Source organism: Cervus canadensis, chromosome 11 (assembly GCF_019320065.1).
Source record: "Cervus canadensis isolate Bull #8, Minnesota chromosome 11, ASM1932006v1, whole genome shotgun sequence".
Taxonomy (NCBI): domain Eukaryota; kingdom Metazoa; phylum Chordata; class Mammalia; order Artiodactyla; family Cervidae; genus Cervus; species Cervus canadensis.
Window position 1 is genome coordinate 39,827,861 of NC_057396.1, and position 25,671 is coordinate 39,853,531.

At 40.2% G+C, this 25,671-nt stretch overlaps 1 protein-coding gene across 2 annotated transcripts in view; it reads left to right on the forward strand.

The window, feature by feature from the left end:
* The first annotated feature begins 340 nt into the window (after positions 1 to 340).
* Positions 341 to 25,671, forward strand: part of DENND5A (DENN domain containing 5A) — a 92,594-nt gene continuing 67,263 nt past the window's right edge. For both annotated transcript variants that reach the window (XM_043480971.1, XM_043480972.1), the window contains exon 1: positions 341 to 466. In XM_043480971.1, coding sequence (XP_043336906.1) covers positions 355 to 466 — 112 coding nt within the window. In that variant the 5' untranslated portion in view covers positions 341 to 354. The remainder of the gene's footprint in view (positions 467 to 25,671) is intronic.

Genomic DNA, 25,671 nt, shown 5'->3' on the forward strand with positions numbered 1-25,671 from the left:
AGCCCTCCCCCTCCCCAACGGCGCCTGCGCAGGCGCGGCTGGAGGGAGCATTGGTGGGGGCTCTCCTCAGCGCTTTTCGCCCTTCTCCGCGCTCGCTCCGGCCGCAGCGCTCTCGGCTGGCGACAGCGGCCGCGAAGCGGAGGGGAAGGAGTCCAGGATGCGGCGCGGGGCGGCCCGGTGCCCCCCTGCCCCGTCACGGCAGCCGCGGCGGCCGCGGGGACCGGGCCAAGGCCGGGGGCGGCGGCCGGAGCCGCGGTAGCGGCGGCGGCGGGAGGGGCGGCTTGAGGGCGGGCGGGCGCCCGGGTGCGGGGGCTCGACGCTCCGCACGGCCCGGCCCGGCTCGGCCCCGGCGCCATGAGCGGCGGCGGCGGCGGCGGAGGGGGCTCGGCGCCCAGTCGCTTCGCCGACTACTTTGTCATCTGCGGGCTGGACACCGAGACCGGGCTGGAGCCGGACGAGCTGTCGGGTGAGTGCGCGCTGAGTCCGGGGCCGCTTCCCCGCGCCCGCGGCCGCCGGGGACCCCGAGAAATCCTCCTCCACCCTGGCTTTGTCCGGGGAGGCGGGCGAGGGGCGAGCGCGGGGAAGGGGACGTCGGGCTGAGGAGGGGAAACGGGCAGAGGGACTCTGAGCCGTAACGGGTCCCAACGGTCCCTGCTCCCCGCTGTGCTTGTGGCCAGGTCCTCCCGGATGAGGAGGGAAGGATCGGGTTCTCAGTTCGGTGAAGGTTGAATGGCTTAGTGTAAAATAAAAGGGAAGCTTGTTCTCGAACACCCGTTAGGGAGGGAAAAAGCCATCCCACTCCTGGTGAAAGTAAGTTCCACCCAGACTTAAAAAAAAAAAAAAAAAAAAAGGAAAACAAAAACTTCGTGAGTTTTGTTTGGCCTCCTCCCAAGAAACCTGTGATCGCAGTTCCTCAAAACAGTTCTAACCCAGCCCTGGGCTAGGCCCCCTGAGTTGATGGGACGTGAAGTAATAAAGTGAACTTGGGCCACACCAAGGAGGGCGAGAACTCCCTTCGTTCTGGAAAGGGTTCGTAACCCGGGGCCGTACCTTTTTTTTTTTTTTAATTGAAAATAATTTATGCCCTTTATGAGACCAGCGTCATTGGTGAATAAAAGGGCAGCAGCCTAGTTGGAGAGCCTGGGTTGCGTAGTGATGCTTCTCAAGTCATCTTTCAACGGGAAGTGGTGGGGAAGTGAAGATAAGGCCCAGATCATATCTGGCACTAATTGTCAGAGTTGTAAAATCCCGTGAATTCCACTGCACCGGTGTCAGAGTTGTAAAGTCCCCGCGAATTCCACTGCACCGTCATTGGTTTTGGAAAAGTTTTCGTCTGGAGTGTCCAGTTTGCAGGTTTTATGTAGGTGGAGGTTTGTTGTGTCATCCTGCTTTGATGAGAGATATTCCTTTTTACTGATGTGTTTACTGTAAAGTTTTTCTCCTGAAAGCGAATATCCTGTTGACTAATTTTCCTTTGCTTCAGAGATGACAGAACAAGTTTTGTGTGTTCCCCCCCCCCCAGAAAAATTTCAGTATTTCTTATGAAAAAAAATTAGATGCATACATCAAAATGGACTGTCTTTTAAAAAAACGATAAATTGATGACCTTTAACAAGGTCAGAGCAAATACACTACTTCCTCAAATTAATAGCAGGTGGAGAAAAAAATCATGAAGCAGTAATACAATTAATACTTGGTCTGATTAATTCTTGGTCTGTTGTTGGGGTAGTTTTAAATTCTCTTTTTTAGGTCTTTGAATTCCTGTAATCTGATGCTGATTTTTCATTTGTGTTTCCTATTTGTTAAATTTATGACTTTGAGATTTAGTTGTTGGAATTCAGTTCATGGTACTGGAGCTGGAAGGACCTCAGAGAAGAAAATGAGCCCAGGAAGGACAATAAATTGCCTCACTTTGATCCAGTGCCCCTCTTGTGCCATAAACTGTATTTCATTGCTTGGCTGGGTTTTTAGAAAACATGTTGACATGTTTTCTACATGTTAACATGTTGACAAAAAGACTTAAAATGACACAGTTCTCCTCAGTAAAAGAAACTTTAAATTGATGAAATAAACCAGTGTTATTTTTATGCTGTGCTTTTGAGTGTCTATTTGATTTTCAAAAATAAAATGATTTGCAGATGATAAAGCTTATGAGTGGAACTGGGAATGATTTGATTTGTTAGTGAGAACATGAGTTTTGGGGTTAAACATTCTCACTCTGCTATTGACTGTCTCTGTGACTGGAGGCCAAGTTATATAACTGCTGGGGTCCTCATCTCTAAAAAAGAGAATGTAAATAAAAAGTGTCTTATCAAGTAGACTATCAAAAGTGTTAATTCTCTTTTAGTGAATATCTGTTAATTATCTGGCTTTTCAGGAAGCTAAAATTATATCCTTGTGAAAGCTTATTGAGATAATAAAGGGGGATGAGATGTATAAAATGTGTAAAGAAGGGTATCTTTCTTTTTAAATATGGTTGCAGTAGTGGAATGCCAAGACTGTTTATTCAGTAGGTGGCCTTTGCTAGAATAAGCACTGATTGAAGGATTTCTTTTTTTTCTTCATTTCATTTCTGGTAGGTTGATAGGGGAATCTGGACCCCAGGGGGAATCTTTAAGGAAAACAAAACAATACAAATAGCTCTATGCTGGTCAGTCTTGAAGCTCTCCAGGGTGCATTTTCTCTCTGCGTTATAGCTCCCAAATTGATGATGTCATAGTAAATGAAACTATAGGAAATTGTGAGTTGCACCCAGATTCCCTAGGGAGGTACTAAGGAGTCTATGTTCTCTTCAAACAAATTAAGTTATATACCTCAGATAGATTCTATACTCTTAGTAAGTGAATCCAGAACAAACAGATCAAAGATGCTGTCTTCTTCTGGCTTTGTGGAGAAAGATTAAGATTTCTTCTTTTCTGTTTGCAGCAATAACCATAGAACTTGCACTGTCGAAAAAACACTTTGATCATTTAATTTTATATGAAGTCTCTCCCTGTCACCTCTTCCTCTTTCTTGTAGACTTAAGCATTTAGGCAAGTTGTGTAGTTACTTCTTGTGCAGGAACTGAAGAAGGTATGAAAATTTATTTTGTCTCTCTTTGAGTTAGTTGAGGAAGTACTTTGGGCGGAAGGAAAGAAAAAGATAATCTGTTGGTGAAGCACAGGTCTAGCCAACTGGAAGAAATGGTATCTGCTTGTTTGGGTTTTGAGTTTGTCAAGGAGATAGGGAATTCTGGAAGGAACATTTTTGATTTTTGATTTTACAAAACGTTGACCCATTTTGTTGGCCCGTTCTAAGTGGGGAAGCAGATGGTAGTAGATTCCAGTCTCTCTTTCTACCTCTTTGATAGATGGGTGTTCTGGACATCTTCATTTTCGCTTTTTCTTCTTATGGTCACCACCAGGTGACTGCAGCAGAAGGTTTACCAGGACATGGGACTCGAGTTAACTTTCCCTATCTCTGTCTGAGAGTTAAGTTTCCGGTATGCTTGTAACCTATTTCTTACTTTGGAATCTTTACATTCCTTTTCACTGACCTGCACCCAGCACTGAGATATAAGTATCCTAGGTTCATGAATCTGCTACTCCAGTTTCTTAGGCTCTGAATAGTGGGTCTTGCCAAGAATTAAAGAGAGGGCTTGGGAACATAGATGGGAAACTAGCCAGTGTCCTGTATGAACCTACTTAGAACACAGTACCCTGAAATCATCTTTTATTTATTTATTTATTTTTGAAATCATCTTTTAATATCATCATTAAAAGAGAAAAAGTGGTTCACTGTCCAGGAAAGCCAGAGGACTGGTCAGATCTTACTGCCCCTTAACTATATTGGACAGTGAAGTTAGAACAACAGAATCATGGAATGTCAAACCTTTTTTAAAAAAAATATGTATTTATTTGGCTGCATCAGGTCTTAGTTGTGGCATGCAGATGGTTGCATCATTTGAGACTTTTGTTGCTGTGCTGTGTGCAGATGCTCTAGTCGTGGCACGTGGGCTCAGTAGTTGTGGTGCCTGGGCTTAGTTGCTCCAAGGCATGTGGGGCTTTAGTATTGCATGGCGAATACACAACCACTGGACCACCAGGGAAGTCCTTGCAAGCTCTCTTAGAGATTATATAACCTGATTTTTACTGATGAGGAAACTGAGGTCCTGAGAAAGTTGGGGAACATTTGTCTCACTTGCTACATTTTATCCTTTTTTTCTTCTCTTAGAGTGATGCTTTGTATGCTTTGCAGGAATTTGATGGATGGTAGGGAGACAGTAAAACGTTTGTTTGGCAGGAGCAGACCTAAGATTGTTTTTTTCTAGGGCAGGTTTCTGTTTCATGTTAAGCAAGGATACTGTGTGTGATTAACAAGAGAGAGATCATATCTTTTTTTTTTTTTTTTTTAGTTTTTTCTTTTGATGTGACTTCACACCAAACGTTGTCATTCAGTACAAAGAACTCTAGTGCATCCTTTTTCAAGACTCAGTGTTAACATTTTGCTCCATTTGCCTTATCACTTAGTATGCATCATCTTTCTCTTTCTAATATATAAAAATGTCTTTATTGAGATATATATGTCTTCTATTTAAAATACACAATTTTGTGTTTTTTAGTATATTCACAGAGTTGTACAATCATTACTACAATCAGTTTTAGAATATTTTCATCATTTGCCCGTCAAACCTATATCCATTAGCAGTTACTACCTGTATCCTTCCAACTCCCTAATACCCCAGCTGTAAGCACCCACTATTCTACTATTTTTTTGGGGGGGGGGACCTTTTATTTTCTCATCACTAAATCAATACTAGTTCACATCATTATTCACATCCATAGTATAAGAAAAATGTAATCTCTTCATGCAGAAATAGTAGTTAACATTTTAATGTAGATTCTTCTAGACCTTTTATTAAAATGAAAGGTACTTCTATTATTGTAATTATAATTTTGTAAAAACAAGTGCTGATGAGTTTGAGAAAGAAGAGAATTTGAAGGCGGTAGGTTGTCTGAGAACCCCTAGATAGCATATTAAAAAGCAGAGACGTTACTATGCCAACAAAGGTCCATATAGTCAAGGCTGTGGTTTTTCCAGTGGTCATGTGTGGATGTGAGAGTTGGACTGTGATGAAAGCTGAGTGCTGAAGAATTGATGCTTTTGAACTGTGGTGTTGGAGAAGACTCTTGAGAGTCCCTTGGACTGCAGGGAGATCCAATCAGTCCATCCTAAAGGAATCAGTCCTGGGTGTTCATTGGAAGGATTGATGCTGAAGCTGAAACTCCAGTACTTTGGCCACCTGATGCGAAGAGTTGACTCATTGGAAAAGACCCTGATGCTGGGAGGGATTGTGGGCAGGAGAAGAAGGGGACAACAGAGGATGAGATGGCTGGATGGCATCACCGACTTGATGGACATGAGTTTGAGTAAACCGGGAGTTTGTGATGGACAGGGAGGCCTGGTGTGCTGCGATTCGTGGGGTCGCAAAGAGTCGGACACGACTGAGCGACTGAACTGAACTGAACTGAATCTATCTTTGATCTTTATGGATTTGTCTATTTTGGACATTTCATACAAATGGAATCATATAATATATGGTCTTTTGTGACTGGCTTCTTTCACTTAGCATGTTTTCAAGGTTCATCTATGTTGTAACATGTATCCGTACATTGTTTCTTTTTATGGCAGAATGATATTGTATATAGATATACCACCTTTTGCTTATCATAGTTGATATACATTTGGGTTATTTATATACTTTTCATTTATTACAGATAATGGTATTGTGAACATTTGTGTATGTATATTTTCATTTCTCTTAGGTATATGCCTAGGAGTGGAATGGCTGGGTTAATGGCCAGTGTTTAACCTTTTGAGAAATTGCAGACTGTTTTCCAAAATAGCTGCACTATTTTACATTCCCACTAGTGGTGTTTGAGGGTTACACGCTCTGTATCCTCACCAGCACTTACTATCTTTTTGATCATGGGTGGCCTAGGGGGTGTGAAGTGGTATCACAGTGTGGTTTTGATTTGCATATTCCTGGATGACTCAGAAGGATATTTTACTTAAAAGAAAAAAAAAAAAGCTTATCTCTTCTCAGAGATGAAGTGAGTATAAAAAGTTTGATGAGCCAGTTTCAAACAGGTAGTCAGTTTGAACTAACCTTAGATTTTATTTTCCTCTACCAGTCTGGTCAGTTCTGGGCAGATTCTCTCAGATTCTCTTTATAAAATAATCATTTTATAAAGGCATCTTCTCTGAAGCTCAGACTCCTAGCTGAAGCAAAACTCAAATCCTGATGGCTTACCTCAGGCATTTGTGGATACTTCCAGAGGTCAGGGTAGGAGGAGGAGAGTTCTTAAGTTAGGTCCTGTGTTTCCTTTTATAAGGTAGAGCAAATAAGAAGTCTGGAGGAGAGACTAACACATAGAAAACAATTACAGAGCAGCCCCAAGGCAGTTTAGAATTATATGCTAAATTTAGTTGGAGAGACTGTGTTCTTAACAGAAGAGCACCTACTTCACACACCCTTAGGTAGGGAGGATCACATTGAAGGTAAGTGGATTTCACTTTAATAACACTAGGGCTCTGCTCCCCTTTTCTTAGGAGGAAATCCTGAGTAACAGTGTTTGGTGTTTAAACCAAATTCTTAGACTCTGTTTAGCCCTTCCTTTTGTAGTAGATTATAAATAAAGATTTTCTAGCCTCAGTCCTCCTTCGGTAATACCCATTTCCCGTCCTGTATCCTTTTATAAGTCTAGTCCTATATCCTTTTGTATATCCTTGTGTTTTTGGCTAACTCTGGTGGAAGATAGGCTTGACTCAGCTCCTCAATTCCTATTGCCATCCTTGGATTTGAATTACTGTCAGGTAGTCCTAGAGGTCTCTCAGGAACCTGGGTACACAGGAGGGGACCTATACTTGATATGTTTTAGGTTACTCCTGGATAGGCATAGGACCTAGTAAAAGAGAGAAATTCTTGCCTTTTGGAAGCTGGCGTCTTCTTGTGGAATTCATTGATAACACACAGGCTATCACTACTAGATTTTTAGATTTAGTTCTCAAAAGTTTTTAGGTGAGGCAGATACTGGTTAAATGTCTGTGTTCCAGATGTTTTGTGATGACTGATTTTAGTTCAGAGTATGTAGAACCCTGGATGTTGGAGTCCTGTCATGGTGGAAAATGAGGGCATGCGCTATTTTCACTGTGCTTCCTAGGAGTCGGCTATGGCTCCAGGAAGTTAGATGGGAGTGGCTATTATTTAGACCATCAAGTTTTCAAATATTATACTTAGGATATTTGCTTGATTGTCATCCATGGGATCTATCATAGTTTTCTGTTATAGAAAGCTAGGTTAGTAATTTGTTTTGTTCATTAGTGTGATGGGCATTTCAGGTCAAAACTTTGCTGGGCCATCTGTGATGTACTCAATGGTCTGACCTAACTGCATTAATCTAAAATGTTTTTATGGAGTGCTGAGGGGCCTTGAGCAGGGAGAAGATGTGTGGAGGTTCCTCTTATTAATGAACCTTATTAAGGTTCATCCCTCTGTGAGTGTGAGTCCAATTCTTTGTTTTCTAAACTACTCCTAGTTGGCAAAACATAATATGAGTATGAATTCATTTATCTTGGTCATAGAATCAAAAACTGTCAGAGCTAGATCTGAAATAGTCCAGCTCCCACTTTTGACATATTAATATTTATAAATGACATAATAGTTTTTAAACACTTTTTAATGTTTTCAGCCCCATTTGAGAATATATTTTTTGGTCCACTGTTGCCCAGCAATTTAGAAAGAACTGTTAGAATCCACATCTTCTGTCTGCTTCTCACCGTTGATGAGATTACTCCTTTTTTTTTTTTGGCCATGCCAAGTGGCCTGCAGGATCTTACCTGGGGTTTGACCAGGGATCAAACCTCCCCCCTTGGCAGTGAAAGTGCAGGGTCCTAACCACTGGACCACCAAGGAATTCCTGAGATTATTATTTTGAAATGATAGATTTGTCAATACTTAAGCAATGATGTAAGTATTAATACCAGACCACCTTACCTGCCTCCTGAGAAATCTGTATGCAGGTCAAGAAGCAACAATTAGAACTGTGCATGGAACAACAGACTGGTTCCAAATTGGGTAAGGAGTATGTCAAGGCTGTATATTGTTACCCTGCTTACTTAACTTATATGCAGTGTACATCATGCAAAATGCTGGGCTGGATGAAGCACAAGCTGGAATCAAAATTGCTGGGAGAAATATCAATAACCTCAGATGCGCAGATGACACCACCCTTATGGCAGAAAGCGAAGAAGAACTGAAGAGCATTTTGATGAAAGTGAAAAAGAGTGAAAAAGTTGGCTTAAAACTCAACATTCAGAAAACTAAGATCATGGCATCTGGTCCCATCACTTCATGGCAAATAGATGGGGAAAAAATGGAAACAGTGACAGACTTTATTTTCTTGGGTTCCAAAATCACTGCAGATGGTGATTGTAGTCATGAAATTAAAAGATGCTTGCTCCTTGGAAGAAAAGCTCTGACCAACCTAGACGACATATTAAAAAGCAGAGACATTACTTTACCAACAGAAGTGTCTAGTCAAAGCTATGGTTTTTCTAGTATTCATGTATAGATGTGAGAGTTGGACTATAAAGAAAGCTGAACGCTGAAGAATTGATGCTTTTGAACTGTGGTGTTGGAAAAGACTCTTGAGAGTCCCTTGGATTGCAAGGAAATCCAACCAGTCCATCCTAAAGGAGATCAGTCCTGAATATTTGATGGAAGGACTGATGCTGAAGCTGAAACGCCAATACTTTGGCCACCTGATGCGAAGAACTGACTCATTTGAAAAGACCTTGATGCTGGGAAAGATTGAAGGCAGTAGGAGAAGGGGATGACAGAGGATGAGATGGTTGGATGGCATCACCGACTCGATGGACATGAGTTTGAGCAAGATCCAGGAGTTGGTGATAGATAGGGAAGCCTGTCATGCTGCAGTCCATGGGGTTGCAAAGAGTTAGACACAACTGAACAACTGAACTGAACTGACTGAAGCAATAACTTAATCATTGAGTAGCAGAACTGTTGTGTGGCCTCTTTGATTCAGTCCCCAAACCACAATGCAGTAGAGGAGCTCTGTCAGGAGAGGAGTCAGGTCACTTGTTTTTTGAATTGTTGAGGCTGGTTGGTATTTTTTAATATATATTTTCCTATCTCCCCATTCTTATCAGTTCTGGAATTTTTTTTTTTTTTTTTTAAGACCAAATAGTTACTGGGGTTTTGTTTCTAAGAAGCTCTCTTTGGTGAATCTGTTTCAGGATGTTTTATGCTTTTTGTCTTAAGTCAGTTTTCTTTGAAAAGAAAAAAAAAAAAGTTTGCACTTGCTAACCTCAAAAATCCCTCCCTGTAGCCTGCAGTTTGCATCTTTTTCTGGTTGTCATTGGGTGCTGGCTGTGACTTCTTTTTTAAAAAATAATTTTGTTTATTTTTGGTTGTGCTGGGTCTTTGTTGCTGCGAGGGCTTTTCTTCAGTTGTGGTGAGTGGGGGGCTACTCTAGTTGCAGTGCAGGGGCTTCTCATTGCAGGGGCTTCTGTTGTTGAGGATCTCAGGCTCTAGGGTACACGGGCTTCAGTAGTTGTGGCACGTGGACTCCATAGTTGTGGCTCCCGGGCTCTAGAGCACAGGCTCAATAGTTGCAGTGAGGGGGCTTAGCTGGTCTCCGCAGCATGTGGGATCTTCCCCCATCTTGGTTCAATCCCGTATCCCCTGCATTGGCAGACATATTCTTTACCACTGAACCACCAGGGAAGCCCTGGTTGGGACTTCTGATTTACCATATTCTTTATAATGAAAAGATATGGAAAACAACTAAGAAATTTTTAGGATTTTTAAAGTCAGAAAGGAAAAAATGATTTAGAAATAATAATCATAAATCACAATTAATAAGTGGATAAACCCAATTTACAAAAACTTAGATTCATTAAAAAAAATACATTAGAATTACTTTTCCAGGAATTTCAGAATTCCTTTCTCAGTTGTGTCGTCTCTGGTGTCCTTTTTCCCCTTGTTTTTTGTAGTTGTAGAATAGCTTTTTAACAGTGTCATGAAGATAGGTATTAATTATTGCTATACTGTTGAAGAAAACCAAAGGTTTTATTTTGAGTATGTTAGATATCTCTTTTCTTCTTTCCCCAGAGTCTTTATTTGACAATGACCATTACATTAAAATTTTTTCCTGATTATAAAGACCATAGGTCTTTATACAAATTAAAACATTACAGAACCATATTATAACTTCACTTGTTCTAGAGTCAGGTAGACAAATTTCTTAGCTTTGCTAGAAGACCATGCTTTATCTAGTAGGTATTTGATAAATATTTGTATTAATTATGAAAAGATAAAGCCTGCTTATTCGGGCTTTCAAAGAATTGTATGTAACCATGCTTTTTTTTTTTCTGCTATAAGACATAGTACTTAACTTTTTAAAACAAATAAGCCAGACTTCCACAGCTTTTCCAAGTGCTGAGTAATAAAGAATATGGAGGTTTGTAGAAGAGTAGTAATGATTGTTTTCCCATACTCAGAAAGCTAAGGGTCAATGGCAGATTTGGAGATAAAATGGTGATAGGAGAGGTATTTTGTATTGCTGCTGCTGTTGCTGCTGAGTCACTTCAATCGTGTCCGACTCTGTGCGACCCCATAGACGGCAGCCCACCAGGCTCCCCCGTCCCTGGGATTCTCCAGGCAAGAATACTGGAGTGGATTGCCATTTCCTTCTCCAGTGCATGAAAGTGAAACGTGAAAGTGAAGTTGCTCAGTCATTTCCGACTCTTGGCGACCCCATGGACTGCATCCTACCAGGCTCCTCTGTCCATGGGATTTTCCAGGCAAGAGTACTGGAGTGGGGTGCCATTGCCTTCTCCGATTTTGTATTGCACTGTGATTATTTCGTAATTTTTAATAGAGCTAAATTTTATAAAGTTTGGATGAACTTTTTTTTTTTAAAGTGAATCTGTATAGTTTTAGTTATTTAACCAGTCCTATTGACAAGTTGACTTAGGATCACAGTCTCTTGTTGGGAAAAATAAAACAAAAACCTAGAAGTATCACCTGCTAAACTAACCAGTTGTGCTTAATTCTGAAATTCTGTATGTTCAAATGGTTTTTAATCCTTTTCTTTGCTAAATAATTATCTTAATAATCACCCTTTACGCCCACTGTGAAACACATTCTTTTTGCTGCAGTTTTATTGTTTGAAAAGTTGATATTTAAGTATTTGTAGTTTTATCTTCTAGAAGAATGTTTAGTGTTTTGTGGAGGATTATTGGTCTGCTGGTCTAGCTCTGTTGGTTGCTAGCTCAGTTAGGAGTGAATGTGATGAATTTAATGAGGCCAGGGTCATTGAATCAATCTTCCTAAGGACCAGTTAGCTTTGTTCTACCCATTTTTATGCTACCCTCTGTACTCACAAGTACACTAGGTCGTGGGGAACACAGTCAAGGAAATGAGGCTAGAGTAAGCTGGTCCATGCCTAATAATTAAATTAATAGATATTACTTATTGAATAGATTTCATTGCTAGGTACCACAAGACATTATCCTCGCTTTACAGTTTACGAAAGCACTGGTAACTGCTGAGCCCACACTTCAGAGCCCAGGAGCCTCAACACTGAGCCCGTATGCCACAATTGCTGGAGCTGGTACGCCTACAGCCCTGGGTCTGCTACAGGAGAAGTCACTGGAGTTAGAATCTCCTGCACCACAACTAGAGAACCCCACGTGCAGCAGTGAAGATCCAGTGCAGCCAAAAGTAGCTAACTAAATAAATAAACAAGTGTATTTTAAAAATGAAGTGAAAGTAAAAGTGAGAGATATTGCCAAATCAGCTTCCTCAAAAGGTTAGACTCTTTGTGCTCAGTCACTTAGTCATGTCAGACTCTTTGTGACCCTACAGTTTTTAAGATGCTACCCAAATTTCTCTGCATCTGTAATGGAATATTAGCTGCTTTTCTAAAGTGTTTTCAATCTTCTAGGAAGAAAATGTCTGTTTTAATCTAAATTTAATGATTTGTGAGTCTGAGCATCTTTTCATATAGTTCATGTACACTTGTATATTTCTTCAATGAATTACCTGTTTAGTCCTTTCTTTGTTCATGATTTCTGTTTTGTTGTTTATCTTTTTCTCATTGATATGCATAAACTGTCTTTTGGAATATGTTGATTGTTAGGAAATATTTCAAAAACACTTGCAGTGAAAAAATATGTGGACACTAATATAGATTTATAAAATTGAGATCATAAGAGAAAAAAATGTATCCTGCTTTTTAAATTTACTATTATATGTTGATCATTTCCCCATATTTTTAAATGTGTCTTGAATATTTTCCATGTCATTAAATATTCTTCATAAACATGATTTTAATTATTATTTGTTTTTAACAAATAAGTTAAATTGTTACTTGGTTTTATTTGTAATTTGTTATCCAGAGTATGAGTGAACTATACAATTTTTAATGATTAACTGGCACTTGGGTGGTTTGTTTATACTCTTTTATGATAAGTAATTTTACAACATATATACTTTATATAAATTTGTATCTATTGCTCTAGTATATATAACAGTAAGACAGTTATTAAGTTAGATAAACCTTTAAGCACATTTCGTATGTATGATGAATTTCTTCTTGGAAGTGTTGTGCCAATTTATGCTCACTTCTAGCGTGCTATCATTTCACTATATATATATGTATATATAAATTATATATATATTATTTTGAGAGGGGGTAGTAGATTACATGTAACATAAAATTTACTGTTTTAGCCATTGAAAAACTTGCAGTTTGGTGGCATTTAGTACACTTCACAATATTGTGCAGCCATCATCATTATGTAAGTGCTTAACAGGTTCATCACCACAAAAGGAAACCTCCATCCATTGAACAGTCATTCGCTATTCCTCTGTCCCCCAAGCCCTTGCCAACCTCTGACCTGCTTTCTGTTTCTTTGGATTTGCTTATTCTGGGTGTTTTTGCCTATTCTGGGTATTTTTGCCTTTTCATACTTCAGGAAAGTTAGAGATACCAAGGGAACATTTCATACAAGGATGGGCACAGTAAAGGACAGAGCAGCGAGGACCTAAGAGAAGCAGAAGATATTAAGAAGAGGTGGCAAGAATTCACAGAAGAACTGTACAAAAAAGGTCTTAATGACCCAGATAACCATGATAGTGTGTTCACTCACCTAGAGCCAAATATCCTGGAGTGTAAAGTCAAGTGGGCCTTAGGAAACATTACTCCAATCAAAGCTAGTGGAGCTGGTGGAATTCCAGCTGAGTTATTTCAAATCCTAAAAGATGATGCTGTGAAAGTGCTGCACTCAATATGTCAGTAAATTTGGAAAACTCAGCAGTGGCCACAGGACTGGAAAGGTCAGTTTTCATAACAATCCCTAAGATGGGTAGTGCTAAAGAATGTTCAAACTACTGTACAGTTGCGCTCATTTCAAGTGCTAGCAAGTTAATGCTCAAAATCCTTCAAGCTAGGCTTCAACAGTATGTGAACTGAGAACTTCCAGATTTAGAAAAGGCAGAAGAACCAGAGACAAAATTGCCGACATCCACTGGATCATAGAAAAAACAAAGGAATTCCAGAAAAACCTCTACTTCTGCTTCATTGACTGTGCTAAAGCCTTTGACCTGTGTGGATCACAACATACTGTGGAAAATTCTTAAAGAGATGGTAATACCAGAACACCTTACCTGCCTCCTGAGAAACCTGTATGCAGGTCAAGAAGCAACAGTTAGAATTGAACATGGGACAAGAGACTGATTCAAAATTGGGAAAGGAGTACGGCAAGGCTGTATATTGTCACCCTGATGCAGAGTACATCATGGGAAATGCCAGGCTGGCTGCAGCAGAAGCTGGAATCAAAATTGCTGGGAGAAATATCAGTAATCTCAGAAATGCAGACGACACCACCTTTATGCAGAAAGCGAAGAGGAACCAAAGAGCCTTTTGATGAAGGTGAAAGAGGAGAGTGAAAAAGCTGGCTAAAACTCAACATTCAGAAAACTAAGATCATGGCATCCAGTCGTATCACTTCATGGCAAATAGATGGGGAAACAATGGAAACAGTGACAGACTTTATTTTCTTGGGCTCCAAAATCACCGCAGATGGTGATTGTAGCCATGAAGTTAAAAGAAGCTTGCTCCTTGGAAGAAAAGCTATGACCAACCTGGACAGCATGTTAAAAAGCAGAGACATTACTTTGCCAACAAAGATCCATCTGGTCAAAGCTGTGGTTTTTCCAGTAGTCATGTATGGATGTGAGAGTTGGACATAAAGAAAGCTGAGCACTGAAGAATTGATGCTTTTGAACTGTGGTGTTGGAGAAGACTCTTGAGAGTCCCTTGGACTGCAAGGAAATCCAACCAGTCCATCCTAAAGAAGATCGGTCCTGAATATTTATTGGGAAGACTGATGCTGAAGCTGAAACGCCAATACTTTGGCCACTTGATGCGAAGAACTGACTCATTTGAAAAGACCTTGATGCTGGAAAAGATTGAAGGCAGGAAGAGAAGGGGGTGACAGAGGATGAGATGGTTGAATGGCGTCACTGACTCGATGGGCATGAGTTTGAGTAAACTCTGGGAGTTGGTGATGGACAGGGAGGCCTGGCATGCTGCAGTCCATGGGGTCACAGAGTCAGACACCACTGAGTGACTGAACTGAATGACTGACTGATAGAAGGTCTTACGGGTGAAGATAATTCTCCTCCGTTATTGAGGGTAACGTGATAGGAGGCTCATAGGTTCTTAAATCTGTTCACCCAGGGAAGAAGACTGTTGGGTGCTTCCTGATAAGCTGTGGTTTTAAGTTTGGATTTAGGGACATATTAGTGTTCCTGGTGCAGCCATGTCTCCTTCTCTGAGTTCTGCTTCAGTACTCATTCTGTGAAGCTGATATATGCTGTCACTTTCATGCAGTAGAGGCTTCCTTTTGGCGAAGCATTTGAAAATTTCCAGGGCATTTCTGTGTCTTGTTTCCATGGTTAAAGATTTAGATGTGATTCTTGCATGTTTAGGACTTCCCTGGTGGCTCAGACAGTAGAGAATCTGCCTGCAGTGCAGGAGATCTGGGTTCCATACCTGGTTTGGGAAGATTCCCCTGGAGAAGGGAATGGCTACCGACCCAGTATTCTTGTCTGGAGAATCCCATGGACAGAAGACCTGGGGGCTACAGTCCATGGGGTGGCAAAGAGGTGGCCATGACTGAGCAACTTTCACTTTCACTTGCATGTATGGATTTTTTTTTTTTTTGCCTCTGTGCTCCATACAAGAATATGGTCATAAGGAATGTTTCCCATATTCTTTACACATATTTACACACTCAGTCCTCTCAATAAACCTGTGAAATAGGTATTGTTATCTATATGATACAGATGACAAAACTGAGATTTATAGGAGAGAGACCTTGGCCAGATTAGTTAAAATTCAACAAGACATGGGACTAGTATTTGAATTTAGATTTGCCTGTCTTTAAAATCCTGTTTGTTCCACTGTAGTATCCATAGCACAGTACCTTCCTTAGCTTCCTCTAGATGAGAGACCCATTCAGATCTGTGAGGCCTGTATGCTTTGGAGAAAGAGATACAAGTTTATTCAAACTGTGTTCATGAATTCTAGGAGGGGTTGGTTTTGAATGATAAATTTTTGTGTCTCTGCAGCACTTAGCCTAGAGCTGGGTGCAACACAGTAGGAGCTCAGTGAAGGTTGAGAAATTGCTTGCCTATGGAATAGTGTAGTAGTGTCACATAGTAGGCAAGTGTGGGGTAGACAGTGTTTCTGTCCCACGGTGGCTGAGTGGAGGAAACGTCATTCTGTGCCTATGTTTATAGCTTTGGATTTGTTGAGAGGGTGTGAGTATGATGTTAGGTTTTGAATGAATTGTTTTGATTAAATGCCCTGGACATTTAGTAAATATCTGTGGGTTTATATGTTGATGAATTGTGGGGATATTTTCACCTGAGAGACAATTAAAATTTTTGGCTTGACACATTTTCTTCCCTGTCTTTGGCAGCAGTATATTCATTTTCAGAATTCTTCTTTAGCCTGGTTTTGTATTACATTGACTAGTGTGGTGTTTGCTGCTGCGGTAAGAAGAACTGTGCTATAATTAGCACCTCTGCTTCCTCTAACAGTTTTATGGATTTTCTTTGAAGAACTGTAAAAAAAAAAAGAAAGTTTTATTGTGATAAATATTTCTTCAGGAAGGATGTTTTATACAGGGTGATACTCTAAATGTGAAATCCCAAATAACCACATTTGAAAAAAATATCTCCACAAGACTGAAATGGCCCCAGAAGCCCTCCCCACAATGCTCATTGTCAGGGTAAATTATCAGTAGATTGGCAAGGATAGAACTGAATTGGTAAGAGGAGACTGAAACCTGAGATCATTAAGCATTTACATAGAAGCATTTAATTCCTCTGAATAAATTCAAGTCTCATGACCCAGACAAATTATACCCTAGTGTTCTGAAAGAATTTTGGGATGATTATAATGATGATTAGTCACTGTCAGTAATCTTTAAGGAATCATAGAATTACCACAGTAGACATATTTTCAAGTCTGAGAAGAAGATAAGAGCTTGGCATATTCCTAGTCAAAATCTCGGATGGTTTATTAAGGATGTAGTATGAGGATTTAGAAAAGAAAGCTGTGATTATTAGGAGCCAACATGGACCCACTAGGAATATGTTGGTGACTTAATAACAACCTTTATTAAGGGAGTGGACTTCTAGAGGAGGTGAATACCATCAGCTATCATTTTTTGATTAAATAATGTTTTGAAGGGAATGATTAGAATTTAGTTGGGGATAAGAGATTTGAGTTGTGTGATGAAATAGGTGATGCAAGGAGTGTCTAGGCGATTCAGTGGTTAGAACTCTGTGGTTTTACTGTCATGGCCCTGTGTTCAGTCTCTGGTCAGGGAACTAATCCTGCAAGCTGCCGGGGGTGGGGGTGGTGGTGGTGAAAAAAAACCTAAGGAGGAGGAAAAGAAATAGGTGATGCAGAAGTATGGTGTGATAGAAGGGAGGTGTGACTTAATAGCAACACAAAAATGTAAGGCTTGTTCAGTTCAGTTCAGTCACTCAGTCGTGTCCGACTCTTTGCGACCCCATGAATTGCAACACGCCAGGCCTCCCTGTCCATCACCAACTCCCGGAGTCTACCCAAACCCACATCCATCAAGTCGGTGATGCCATCCAGCCATCTCATCCTCTGTCGTCCCCGTCTCCTCCTGCCTCCAATCCCTCCCAGCATCAGGGTCTTTTCCAATGAGTCAACTCTTCGCATGAGGTGGCCAATGTATTGGAGTTTCAGCTTCAACATCAGTCCTTCCAATGAACACCCAGGACTGATCTTCTTTAGCATGGACTGGTTGGATCTTCTTGCAGTCCAAGGGACTCCCAAGAGTCTTCTCCAACACCACAGTTCAAAAGCATCAATTCTTTGGCGCTCAGCTTTCTTTACCATCCAACTCTCACATCCATACATGACTACTGGGAAAACCATAGCCTTGACTAGACGGACCTTTGTTGGCAAAGTAATGTCTCTGCTTTTAAATATGCTATCCAGGTTGGTCATAACTTTCCTTCCAAGGAGTAAGCATCTTTTAATTTCATGGCTGCAATCACCATCTGCAGTGATTTTGGAGCCCCCAGAAATAAAGTCTGACACTGTTTCCACTGTTTCCCCATCTATTTGCCATGAAGTGATGGGACCAGATGCCATGATCTTAGTTTTCTGAATGTTGAGCTTTAAGCCAACTTTTTCATGCTCCTCCTTCACTTTCACCAAGAGGCTTTTAGTTCCTCTTCACTTTCTGCCATAAGGGTGGTGTCATCTGCATATCTGGGGTTATTGATATTTCTCCCGGCAATCTTGATTCCAGCTTGTGCTTCTTCCAGCCCAGCGTTTCTCATGATATACTCTGCATATAAATTAAATAAGTAGGGTGACAATATATAGCCTTGACGTACTCCTTTTCCTATTTGGAACCAGTCTGTTGTTCCATGTCCAGTTCTAACTGTTGCTTCCTAACCTGCATACAGGTTTCTCAAAAGACAGGTCAGATGGTCTGGTATCCCCATCTCTTTAAGAATTTTCCACAGTTTACTGTGATCCACACAGTCAAAGGCTTTGGCATAGTCAATAAAGCAGAAATAGATGTTTTTCTGGAACTCTTGCTTTTTCTATGATCCAGCGGATGTTGGCAATCTGATCTCTGGTTCCTCTGCCTTTTCTAAAACCAGCTTGAACATCTGGAAGTTCACGATTCACATTTGCTGAAGCCTGGCTTGGAGAATTTTGAGCATTACTTTACTAGCATGTGAGATGAGTGCAATTGTGCGGTAGTTCGAGCATTCTTTGGCATTGCCTTTCTTTGGGATTGGAATGAAAACTGACCTTTTCCAGTCCTGTTGCCACTGCTGAGTTTCCCAAATTTGCTGGCATATTGAGTGCAGCACTTTCACAACATCTTTCAGGATTTGAAATAGCTCAACTGGAATTCCATCACCTCCACTAGCTTTGTTCGTAGTGATGCTTTCTAAGGCCCACTTGACTTCACATTCCAGGATGTCTGGCTCTAGGTGAGTGATCACACCATTGTGATTTTCTGGGTCATGAAGATCTTTTTTGTACAGTCCTTCTGTGTGTTCTTTCCACCTCTTCTTAATATCTTCTGCTTCTGTTAGGTCCATACCATTTCTGTCCTTTATTGAGCCCATCTTTGCATAAAATGTTCCCTTGGTATCTCTGATTTTCTTGAAGAGCTCTCTAGTCTTTCCCATTCTGTTGTTTCCCTCTATTTCTTTATATTGATCTCCGAGGAAGGCTTTTTTATCTCCCCTTGCTATTCTTTGGAACTCTGCATTCAGATGGGACTGTCTCTCCTTTTCTCCTTTGCTTTTCGCTTCTCTTCTTTTCACAGCTATTTGTAAGGCCTCCTCAGACAGCCATTCTGCTTTTTTGCATTTCTTTTACATGGGGATGGTCTTAATCCCTGTCTCCTGTACAATGTCACGAACCTCCGTCCATAGTTCATCAGGCTCTCTGTGTATCAGATCTAGTCCCTTAAATCTATTTCTCACTTCCACTGTATAGTCATAAGGTATTTGATTTAGGCCACACCTGAATGGTCTAGTGGTTTTCCCTACTTTCTTCAATTTAAGTCTGAATTTGGCAGTAAGGCTTGTAGTTGTCTGTAAGTTGGATTTATGGCAAAAATGTGGTTTGGTTGACAAAAAGTTGTAGTTTTAGCCAGCAGTAATAGCAACTGTGAAAGAGTGAATGGATAGTGTTGTTTTAAACAATGTTAGGCCACATCTATCTAGGTAGATTTTAGTTCTAGGAGCTCGGCTGGTGAGGGACCTGAAAATATGATATGAACTACTTTCAAAGGAGCAGATTTGTTTTTTGATCAGTAAATAGCTCTGACAATAGCTCCCACAGAAGAGTTCCAGAAGAACTTGGAGAAATGGCAACATTGTTGGAATACCATAGATTTTGATAGCATTCATTTGAAAAAATGTAAATTTTGGCTAATCAGGCAAAGAAGGGTATGAAGGTCATTCTAGGCAGAGAATAGCATCTACAAAATGAAGGCATGAAAAAGCATGCTACATTTGAGGAACAAGTGAGTTAGTACAGATGCTGTGTAAAGAGGGAGAGGTGGGCTATAGGAGGTAAAAGTAGGGAAATTGGCAGGTGTTGTATATGAAGGTGGAGAAACTGGAATCCAGGAAGATAAAAGTGACTTGCATAAGCCTTGATTGTGTATTGAACCAGGCCTAGAATTCCAGGCTTTCTTGTGTCCTCTCAGGAGTTTGTGCCGTCTTTGTTTTCTTTAGTTATGTTGTTCCACATTTACTTTAAAATGGCCAGGGCATGCCCTATATTTATGAAAGAATTCTAAATAATCATGTAAGGCTATCTTTTACATTCTTTAATAAGCTAAAAGAACTTAAGTAGGTGTGACCTATAAGCAGTATAACTTTCCCAGTTATCAGTGCCAGATATTATGGTTTTAACTTTTAGAGACCAGCAGCCTATATTCTGGATCATGCTAGAATCAAGAACTCTTTCTACTTTCCCATGCTATTTGTTTAAAAGAGGATTCCTTCTTTGCCTAGTTCAAATGAGAGATGCTTGGATTAACAGTTGCAGCTGTAATGATCAGTTACAGCTGTGCAAAGTAGAAGGTAAGTTTATCAAGACCTTGTGGCAACTTTGCTTGTGACTGCTGTGGTTGTAACTTGTTGTTCCACTGCAGACGGGGGTGAATTTCACATGGGAAGCAAGTTCCTGAGGCCTCTCTGCTTGTTCCTTAGTCACAGTTCTATCCAGGGTTGATGTCCAGTCTGTATACCATATATGAATATGTATATGGCCAGCATTTGTCCTGACCGTTTGGTGCCCACATTGTATTGACTGTTAACTATTTTGAGAAGCATGTCTAACTCTCACCATCCATCTTTCCTCATTTTATGCCAGACCAAAAGTTTCTCTAATTTGTTTGTGGTTTATCCATACAGAGAAATTGCCGCCTTTTCTTCTCAGGCTCTTAAACAATTTTATTAAAAAAATTCCTCAGAGACTTACCTGACGGCCCAGTGGTTAAGAATTTGCCTTCTTAACCACTTAACCAGAAGGCAATGGCATCCCACTCCAGTACTCTTGCCTGGAAAATCCCATGGACAGAGGAGCCTGGTAGGCTGCAGTCCATGGGGTCTCAAAGAGTCGGACACAACTAAGCGACTTCACTTTCACTTTTCACTTTCCTGCATTGGAGAAGGAAATGGCAACCCACTCCAGTGTTCTTGCCTGGAGAATCCCAGGGATGGGGGAGCCTGGTGGGCTGACGTCTGTGGGGTCGCACAGAGTCGGATACGACTGAAGTGACTTAGCAGCAGCAGCGACCACTTAACCAGTCTGCGAGGGGACACAGGTTCAATCCCTGATTGAGGAGCTAAAAGTCCCACATGCCCTGGAGATAGCATGTGATCTGGAGTTGCAGACCTGACGCTGCAGTGCTACACGCTGCAACGAAGAACCCATGTGCCATAACTAAGACCTGTTGCGGCCAAATAAATAAATATTTTAAAAATTCCTGGAAACAAAATTTTTTAAGTTATTAAGATCACTATGTACTATTTTCCTTTAGGTCCACTTAGTGATTGGAAAGCTAGTTTCAAACATTTATGCAACAATTAAGGAAATCTGAACACTGATTAGATATTTAGCTTTAAGTATTCTTTTGGTCAAATTTTTCTAGGTGTATTAATAGAATTATGGTTATGTTAAAAGAAAAAGAAGTCTTATTTTTAGAGGCACATGGTGAAATATTATAGATAATGTCTGCTGCTGCTAAGTCACTTCAGTCGTGTCCGACTCCGTGTGACCCCATAGACGGCAGCCCACCAGGCTCTGCCGTCCCTGGGATTCTACAGGCAAGAACACTGGAGTGGGTTGCCATTTCCTTCTCCAGTAGATATGTCTAGATTTGTTTTAAAATAATCTAGATTTGCTTTAAAATAATTTGGTATGAGGGTGTACAGATATAAAGTAAGATTGGACATGCATTGATATTTGTTGAAACTGGGTGATGGATACAAGGTAATTCATTGTACTTTTTATAATAAAAAGTTAGAAAAAGTTTATGTATTTTTAACCCCCTAAATTTATAAAATTATAATTGGATTTTAAAAAATTTTCAAAGGTATATTATTGGCAATTATAACTTCTGATTGCCTTGAAATAATTATAAGTACAATTTGGGGTTAATATGGGCATACCTCATTTATGTGCTTCACTTTATTGGGCTTCACAGATATTTCATTTTTACGGAGTGAAGATTTATGGCAACCCTGCATCAAACCAGTCTGTCAGCACCATTTTTCCAGCTATATTTGCTCACTTCATATTGCTGTGTCACATTTTGCTAATTCTGGCAATATTTCAGACTTTTTTCATTATTATTATATTTGCTCTGGTGATCTGTGATTAGTGATCTTTGTCTTGCTGAAGGCTTCAGTGATGGTTAACATTTTTTAGCAATGAAGTATTTTTAATTTAGATATGCATATTAATTTTTTAGACGTAATACTGTTGTACACTTACTTGACTACTGTGTAGCGTAAACATAACTTTTACATGCATTGGGAAACCAAAAAATTCGTGTGACTTACTCTTGCTTTATTGAGATAATTTGCTCTATTAAGGTGGTCTGGAACCCAACCCACAGTCTGTCTCAGGTTTATCTTTGTATGTCCGTGCTAAGTCGCTTCAGTCTTGTCAGACTGTGACACTGTGGACTGGAGCCGCCAGACTACTCTGTCCATGGGATTCTCCAGCCAAGAGGACTGGGCTGGGCTGCCATGCCCTCCTTCAGGGACTCGTCCGACCTAGAGATTGAACTCACGTCTCTTAATGTGTCCTGCATTGAAAGGTGGGTTCTTTACCACTAGTGCCACCTGGGAAGCCCAGGTATGTCTGTAGTTCCAGCCACAGGCAAAGAAATTTGACCTTTTCGTTTATGTAATATTTTAAAATATGTTTTAGTGTAGCTTTTTGAAATATTGGAAGTGGTGCCCCTGTCATTACCATTTCATTTATGGGCCTCTAGTTGGGAGCCATTAACTCTAAAAAAATTTTTTTTCTATCTTTTGGCCATATCATGTGGCATGTGGGATCTTCTTTCCCTGACCAGGGATCATACCCTTGTACCCCTCAGTGGAAGGGCAGAATCTTAGCCACTGGATTGGCAGGGACTGGCTCTAAAAATTTTGATCAACCTTGTTTGTATTTTAGACTTCTTAACTCAATTGTATTAATATTGTAATTAGTAAGGAATTCTTTCTTTTTCTGTGTATATTGCTTTAATGGTTAGATTGTATCCCTTTGCCTTAATGTACCGAACTATCCTTTTTTAAAGCATTTGCTTTTCTTCTTTTTCTTGCAATTATAAATAGCTTTATTATGATAAATTGCTTTTCTAAAAAATGCTCCTTCAGTGCTATTTTAGTGGGGGCTAGTTTTTTTCCTGGTGCCTTTTGGGTGGTATTTTAATGGATTTAGCAGATCAAAGGGTATGGTTTTTGTTTTTTTTTTTTTTACAGTTTTTGTGATGTCATGCTACTTTGGTTGAGCTTCTTTCAAAGGTGTTACTTTGTGGGTTGGAACCATTTCAGTGTTTAAATCTCTGCTGAACCAAAGTTTTAAGGCATGTTAACAGTCTCGAAAAAATGATACATTGGATCTATTCAAAAGAACTGAGCTTTCATTGGAAACAGGTGGAAGGATGGAAATGCATTAACTGTAAATCTTGAAGTCAGTTTATTAAGACACTGCTGTTTAGCTTAATTAGAGAGCTGTGTAACAGAGGTGGCATTTGAATGAAGTGTTGAAGGATAGGAATGACTTAAACTTGAGGATGTGTGTTGTTGTTTAGTCGTAAGTTGTGTCTGACTCTTTTGCAACCCCATGGACCATAACCTGCCAGGCTCCTCTGTCCATGAGATTTCCCAGGCAAGAATACTGGAGTGGGTTGCCATTTCCTTCTTCAGGGGATCTTCCTGACCCAGGGATCAAACCTGCATCTTCTTCATTGCAGGTGGATTCTTTACCGCTGAGCCACTGGGGAAGCCTGAGGATGGTGGGGATGGGTAAAAAGGTGGGTGAATGTAGAACTCTGGGGCATGTTTAGGCAATCTTGAGTCATACTATTTGGCCATAACATATGCTATTTAGAGTGCAGTAATGGTAGCTAGGATTAAAGAGTTAGTTAGGGGAACAAGTAAAATAAGAATATACCAGGTAGCTTGTGAAAAAATAATATTGGGAAAAAAGGAATGATGGTAATTGACTGTAATAGCTTGAAGACTATCAGCTGCCACTATTGCTTCTATAAATAACTCTTGCAGGAAAATTACTACTTTGTTAGTAATTCTGCTAGGGTCCTCATTTTAGCAGACCTGTGATTTTCTAGGAAAAGTAGGGTCAGTGTTTGTAGGGTTGTTGATATATAGGTAGGACTGATTCATTTTCATAGTCTGTTCAGATAAGAGACTATGAGAGATACAGAAGACAATGGACTTGTAAAGTAGTTAGCCTCCAACTAATAAAAATAAATGGAAAAAAAAAAAAACAAACACCTGGAAAAAAAAAAAAAAAGACAATGGACATTGAGAAGGTGGAGAGGAAAAAAAAATGAAGTAATGTTTGCTTCTTGGGCTCTTTCTAAGAAGTTTTTCATCTAAAGCTTCGGCAATAGTGGTGGCTTTTAGTTTTGGTTTTCTTCCAAGGACTGATAGAAGGCCCTAGTCTTATGTGTTCATGTTACTCTTACTAAACTCAGTTACTGGCAGGTTGGGCCCCCAGTTTAACTTCATTCATTACTCTCTCTGGATCTCTAGTACCAAGAGAAGACTCTGAGGGGCCATCTTTGTCATAACTGCAATTTGAAGATTTATGGTGCTTGGAGCAGTGAAAGGATCCAGGAGACTTGGGTTGCTTTAGTTGGGGGGGAGCCCCTCTTATGACCTATGGGTTGAGGATACTGCTTTGTGTCACAGTGTAGAACTTGAGGTTTTGTGGCTTTTTGACCTTCTGATGAAGATTACTTACTCTTAGCATCAAGATTGTACTTCTTAACAGCTTTTAATTCTAAAGTTTTAAGAGACATCCACTCTCATGCAGTACGGGTAAAGAACACTGGATGGGAGGTCTGGAGGGGTTTCTAACCCCGTTTTGCCTTATACTCATTGGTGACTTACTATCTCTGAGCCAGTTTCCTTATCTGTAAAAGCCCTCTGAGGGTTGTCGTGAAGCTTAATGAAATAATATACAATGTGAAAATATTTTCAGTGAATTTCAGGTGGTATATATTTTTTTGTTTTTCTTTATTCAAGGTTTCTCATTCCATATCTTGCCAAGCGAGTAGGAAATATGCAGAAGTAATGTGTAAATAATTATGAAAAACTTGGGTTCATGAAATTGACCTTTTGAAGAGGAGTGCTTTTCACTTAAAAAGATATATAGGAAACTCTGTCCTTACTGCAAAATTCAGGGTTAAGAAAGTAGGGAAAGAAGAAAGTAGGGAAAACCACTAGGCCATTCAGACCACTAGACGTAAGTCAAATTCCTTATGATTATATAGTGGAGGTGATGAATAAATTTAAGGGATTAGATACGGGAGATAGAATGCCTGAAGAACTATGGACAGAGGTTCCTAACATTGTATAGGGAGCAGTGACCAAAATCATCACCAAGAAAAAGAAATGCAAGGCAAAGTGATTGTCTGAGGAGGCTTTACAAATAGCTGAGGAAAGTGAAAAGCAAGGGAGAAAGGTAAAGATATACCTAGCTGAATGCTGAATTCCAGAGAATAGCAAGGAGAGATAAGAAGCCCTTCTTCAATGAACAATGCAAAGAAGTAGAGGAAAACAACAGAATGGGAAAGACTGGAGAGTTCTTCAAGAAAATTTGAAATATCAAGGGAACATTTCATGCAAAGATGAGCACAATAAAGGACAGAAACAGTAAGGACCTACCAGAGGCAGAGGAGATTAAGAAGAAGTGATAAGAACACAGAAAAACTATACAAAAAGGTCTTAATGACCTGGATAAC